The 6,076-nt window shown below is 37.7% G+C and overlaps 1 protein-coding gene across 2 annotated transcripts; it reads left to right on the top strand.

Annotated features, from left to right (window-relative positions):
* Positions 1-1,350: 1,350 nt before the first annotated feature.
* LOC117628857 (eukaryotic initiation factor 4A-III homolog A-like) lies at positions 1,351-3,444 on the top strand. 2 transcript variants are annotated; one of them, XM_034361397.1, is made up of 4 exons: positions 1,351-1,546; positions 2,081-2,607; positions 2,698-2,778; positions 3,128-3,444. In XM_034361397.1, the coding sequence occupies exons 2-4, from the start codon at positions 2,107-2,109 to the stop codon at positions 3,224-3,226; spliced, it is 681 nt and encodes a 226-aa protein (XP_034217288.1). In that variant the 5' UTR covers positions 1,351-1,546; positions 2,081-2,106; the 3' UTR covers positions 3,227-3,444. The 2 variants fall into 2 exon arrangements, with proteins under 2 accessions (XP_034217288.1, XP_034217287.1); XM_034361396.1 differs by lacking the exon at positions 1,351-1,546 and having other exon boundaries at positions 2,049-2,607.
* The last annotated feature ends 2,632 nt before the right edge of the window (positions 3,445-6,076 follow it).

Below are 6,076 nucleotides of genomic sequence, written 5' to 3'. Positions count from 1 at the left end.
ATTTGGGTATTGGTCGAATTCAAGCTGGTTCCTGCATTCCATTATTGCAACTCTTACAAGTTTTGGTAATGTTGAACTAATGCCATGCAACTGCAGTGCCCTCGCTTCATATAATCTATAATCGGTTGAACTAATTAAATAGGTGACGCCGTGAACAAATTACAGACTTGATATGAAGTAATTAAAATAATTGCCAAATTTGCTCCAGTATTGTAAATTTCCTTGTTTTAGACTTTCTTGTATTTTCCATATTTTCTCCAAGATTTGCATCTAAGAATATAGCAGAGCATAACAGCACAGAAGTTGGAACTTTATCAATCGCGTTTTAGAGGCTTTGTCACGAAGGCCTTTGTAATCAGTATTACATTGCAAGACAAGACCGTAATACAATGCTCCCAAGTAAGACAAGACGATCGAAAGAAGCATTTTGGACGATGTAGACCCGGAGTCCAATCTTATCCTAGTTGCTTTCTAATCAAACAGTGCCACCAACCCCATGGGGTATGAGTAATTTGGAGGCAACACAATCGTGCTTAGTAGCCCACTCAAATGCACCCTTTACAATTTGAGTGCATATAAAATGCACATTTCAGGATTGAACCTTTTTTGCTTATGCAATTAAGCATATGAAATGCACCCTTTACATTCTTGCAAGTGACAACAAAGATTTAGGCAGTTCAGCTCTAACGTCTATCAACATGAATGTTTCACTAGTTGAAGAACTAATGGGTTGCCTATTGGACTGTGAGCCAGGTCTTTAGATTTTTGGAAAATGGCCAAGTTGTGGAAAATAGCCAGTTCAGATTTTGGGAAAATGATGAAAGTACGGGTACAAATAAATAGAAAAAAAAAATTACTTTAAAACGTGTAAAAGATATCACAAACTTAATTTACATAAGTTAAACTTTATCAATCGCATTTTAGAGGCTTTGTCACAAAGGTATTTGTAATCGCTATTGCAATGCAAGACAAGACAAGACGATCAAAAGAAGGATTTTGAACGTTGCAGACCCGGGTCCAATCGTATCCCAGTTGCTTTCTAATCAAACAGCGTCCACCAACCCCATGGGCATTTTAGTAACTAGGATGGTTTTTATTCCAACACAATTCAGCATCACTTTCATTCTAAAATCGAGTCCCGCTAAAGGATGAGAGTTCGTTCTTTGGTTACTCGGTGACGAAGACGACGTTTGGGTAACCAGATTTTTCCTTGCCCCTTTTTCACTCTCTCACTACATCCGCCATTCTTCCTCTGGCCCTCTACCACAATTTCTTTTTCTTTTCTCTCTGCACATAAACCCTAACACCTAAATACTCAAAATTGAAGAATCAACCCCTAAACCCTAAAGACTCAAACCCTTAACACCTAACGTTCAAGCACTGATTATTGTTAGGGTTCTCTTTTTTGTTTTGAGTGAAATCTATTTGTCTTTATTGTATGACAGTATGACTTATACATTGTCTTTTTGTGTTTGATTGATTTTTCAGGCAAAATTTGGAGAAGGCTTTACAAAGAAATCATAGCTTCAAACAGTTGGCAGTTCAGGTAATTTCTTGCATATAAAAGGTTATTGAGCTGTGTAGTAGTAAAGGGAAGAAACAAGAGGATTATACTTATATTTACAGGTTTTATTTTGTACTGGGTGTAATTATTGAGATCTCTTGAAAGCTTGACTTGATAGATTTAAGATTTTATTTCTTAACCAAGGTTAAATTATGGATCCTAATTCATGAAAGCAGGTTACGGAAGTACCCATATCGCATAGGGCTTGAAGCATAAAGCATTTTCAATAGTCATTAGCACCCCCTTAAAAGAAATTTTCCGCACCCAAGTAATATGTAGTATCATATCTCTTTCCCTTGTCATTTATTGTTAGCTGCATTGGATAAATAGATCTTGTTTTTATTTTTATTTTAGAAAATTAGGGTTAGGGTATCTTTCCTTGATCGAGTTTTATTATTTTTCTTCTTAAACGCGCATCAACAAATGTTCATTGAGAGGCAAGGGTCAAAGCGAAACCATTCACCAATAGAAAAGGAGAAACCACTCTCAACCCTATTTGTTTTAGCCATATGGCAGGGACATCAGAGAGACAGAGAAGCGGAATGGCATCGGACGAGAAGCTGGGGCGGGTGACTTCGGACGGAATAGAGCCAATTACGAGCTTTGATGAGATGGGGCTCAAGGACGATGTGCTTCGAGGCATCTACCAATACGGCTACGAGAAGCCCTCCGCCATCCAGCAACGGGCGGTCAGGAGCATTATTGGGGGACATGATGTGATAGCGCAAGCGCAGTCGGGTACCGGCAAGACCTCCATGATTGCCCTAAGCGTTTGCCACCTGGTGGACACCTCCTATCGAGACGTTCAAGCGTTGATATTGTGCCCTACGAGGGAATTGGCGGCACAGACTGAGAAGCTGATCTTGGGGGTTGGAAACTTCATAAACATACAAGTGCATGCTTGCGTTGGAGGAAAAAGTGTGGGTGAGGATATCAGAAAGCTTGAGCATGGAGTTCATGTGGTTTGCGGAACTCCTGGTAGAGTCTTTGACATGATCAAGAGGAGAACTCTGCGCACTCGAGCCATGAAATTATTAGTTCTTGTAAGGTTCTCACACCTTCTCTTCTTCCTTAATTAATTTTCCTTTATGTTTTAGTTTCTTAATTTTTTTAATCTTGATTTGGTTTTTCAGGACGAGTCTGATGAGATGTTAAGCAGAGGGTTCAAGGATCAGATTTACGATGTCTACCGATATCTTCCACCGGAGCTCAAGGTTTTCTTTCTCTTGGATTAATCTCTTATTAGTACTAGTCTTGTCCCCTCATTTGCTTTTGTGAGTTTGAGAAATTCATTTGTTCGTTGATTAATGCCCTATAGTATGTATTCAGTATTATTGACAATAGCAGCTCGATACAATAAGAGTTGCCCAATTTAAATTCATAGTGTTTCGTACGTTCTTTTCTCGCGTGTATCAATCATCTTTGTTTTGTAAAACTTTCTTCTAATCTATACATGAACCTGATCGCGTCAAGGAATATATTGGATTTTTTCTTTACCAATTTCCCAGTCTTTGTTCTAAACTAGAATGTTTGTCTGAATTTAGTTGTAAATTATTTTTGCAGGTTTGCTTAGTTTCTGCTACACTTCCTCATGAAACCTTGGAGATGACCAAGAAGTTTATGACTGACCCTGTGAGGATACCTGCCCAACGTGAGATTTAAAAATAACTTAATGTATTTGGGTATTGGTCGAATTCAAGTTAGTTCCTGCATTCCATTATTGCAACTCTCACAAGTTTTGGTAATGTTGAACTAATGCCATGCAACTGCAGTGCCCTGGATTCATATAATCGGTTGAACTAATTAAACAGGTGAATGCTGTGAACAAATTACAGACTTGATATGAAGTAATTAAAATAATTGCCACATTTGCTCCAGTATTGTAAACTTCCTTGTTTTATACTTTCTTGTATTTGCCATATTTGCTCTAGGATTTCCATCTAAGAATATAGTAGAGCATAACAGCAATTTACAGGAGTTGAAACTTTATCAATCGCATTTTAGAGGCCTTGTCACGAAGGCCTTTGTAATCAGTATTGCAATGCAAGACAAGACCTTAATGACAATGCTCCCAAGTAAGACAAGACAATCGAAAGAAGCATTTTAGACGATGTAGACCCGGAGTCCAATCGTATCCTAATTGCTTTCTAATCAAACAGTGCCACCAACCCCATGGGGTATGAGTAATTTGGAGGCAACACAATCGTGCTTAGTAGCCCACTCAAATGCACCCTTTACAATTTGACTGCATATAAAAGGCACATTTCAGGATTGAACTTTTTTTAATTATGCAATTAAGCATATGAAATGCACCCTTTACATTCTTGCAAGTGACAACAAAGATTTAAGCAGTTCAGCTCTAACGTCTATCAACATGAATGTTTCACTAGTTGAAGAACTAATGGGTTGCCTATTGGACCGTGAGCCAGGTCTTTAGATTTTTGGAAACTGGCCAAGTTGTGGAAAATAGCCAGTTCGGATTTTGGGAAAATGATGAAAGTACGGGTACAAATAAATGGAAAAAAAAAAATTGCTTTAAAACGTGTAAAAGATATCACAAACTTAATTTACAGAAGTTGAACTTTATCAATCGCATTTTAGAGGCTTTGTCACGAAGGCATTTGTAATCGCTATTGCAATGCAAGACAAGACAAGACGATCGAAAGAAGGATTTTGAACATTGCAGACCCGGGTCCAATCGTATCCCAGTTGCTTTCTAATCAAACAGCGTCCACCAGCCCCATGGGGTATGAGTTATTTGGAGGCAACACAATCCAAGTTCCAGATTCATATTTCAAACGTGTTGAGTATGCTGGAACATACCTGTATGATCAAACACAAGCATTAATTCAAGGTGACTGGTGGTAGAAGTTCTTCTTTTTAAGATATAGTACATCTAAATAGCGGGCATATAAAAGAAAATCTTTTCTTCTTTATGTTTCAGCTGTTCGTAACAAAGAAAATGTCTCTAGGTACATACTTAAGGTCTCCAAATAGAAGAAACAAAACAAACAGCTAAAATAGCTTTTAAATAATATGGCCCAGGTAATACTTTAGCCACAAGATTTTAATTCAATGTTGTTCCTTTAGCTAGTCCTTGTACAGTGGATTCAAGAAATTGAGACTTCCAGCCACACCACATTATATTAGGTTATGCCCTTCCACCATAAGCGAAAACAAAATAACATAATGCATAGAATTAGGAACTGGCAAAAGTAAGGATTTCAACTGTACTGTTACAAACCTTTCTCAGAAAATCCATCAATGAGGATGGAGGTACCCAGGATTTGAAGCATTCGCAGATGAGATTGTAAAGCTTTCAGACTTGACTGAATCTTGGGCATGTTTTAAAGCATCCAATGTCTCATTTGTGGCAGATGAAACCTAAAAAATAACACTTTAGAAAATATAACCATATTGAATGCAAATGCTCTTTCATGATAATAAGGAAGAATGATTCTTTATTTCATCTTCACAAGAGCTTCTTCTACTGAAGGTTTTATAGAGGGCGCATTTCGTATTTGGTTATTTTTGCATCAATGATGAATGCTTGGTGATCCAATGGTGGAGATGGAAATTATTTAAACAATGAATAGAACAAAGTATATATTTATTTCTATTATGATATGATCATGCAGTAAGTATTCAACTTTGTGCCATGTATAGGGGAGGTACTGAATTTTCAGCGTAAAGCATGATTTCGGGGGGGAACTCTTTTTAATTCTGCAATTAAGCATATGAAATGCACCTTACCACTTGTCCACATAAAAATATGAAATGCAAGTTATCAGGAAGTGGGTGAAAGTTGAAACAGAGGAGGGGTCTTTAGCATGACATATCATGCATGACACAAATAACCGAATTTCTCCCTGAGCAGAAATGGAGGGAGGGGACTGGAAAACTCAGATCCTCTTCTAACCAATGCGTTTGATGATTCTGTGTCTGGACGGTCTTGTAACTTGTAATTTTGTAATGCTAGGATACCACCCACATGAGAAAGTGCATCAACTGCTGCCAGCAATGAAATCAACCCCTAAGAAATGTTCCAAACATAACCGAGTATACTCATTTAGGGAGCGAAAACAATTGAAGGAAATAAGAACAAACTTACAGAAATAGGGGAGTCAGCACCAAAGCCTTTACACGGAAAAATGAAGCTGAATCCATCGACGCCACCGCGAGTATAATGGGCATGGACTGCTGTGACGATAACAAATTGATTGGGGGAAGCGATGACCAAACACTGCCCCTTCATAATCAAGATGCCCAAATTAAACTTCACGCAAAATTGAGAAATTTAAAGGACAAATAAAGATAGAAATATTCATTTTATCTATCCAATCGAAAAAAATAAAATAAAATAAAGTTACACCGTTGACCAGTTTCAAAACCATAATAAAAGCACAAATGAGAACATTTATGGTGCTTGCAAAAGGAGGTAAATCATTTGAAACAAACCTTTCCTAACATAAGCATTGCACTGCAAACTGACTGGATCATAACTTCAGTTGA

Source organism: Prunus dulcis, chromosome 5 (genome assembly GCF_902201215.1).
Source record: "Prunus dulcis chromosome 5, ALMONDv2, whole genome shotgun sequence".
NCBI lineage: Eukaryota > Viridiplantae > Streptophyta > Magnoliopsida > Rosales > Rosaceae > Prunus > Prunus dulcis.
This window is presented reverse-complemented; position numbering and strand designations above follow the sequence as displayed.

Excerpts from the sequence above, each read along its gene's own strand:
- LOC117628857 (XM_034361396.1), top strand. The coding sequence starts at position 2,074 with ATGGCAGGGACATCAGAGAGACAGAGAAGCGGAATGGCATCGGACGAG. Across the intron at positions 2,608-2,697 it reads CCATGAAATTATTAGTTCTT|GACGAGTCTGATGAGATGTT; the intron begins GTAAGGTTCTCA and ends TTGGTTTTTCAG. Across the intron at positions 2,779-3,127 it reads ATCTTCCACCGGAGCTCAAG|GTTTGCTTAGTTTCTGCTAC; the intron begins GTTTTCTTTCTC and ends TTATTTTTGCAG.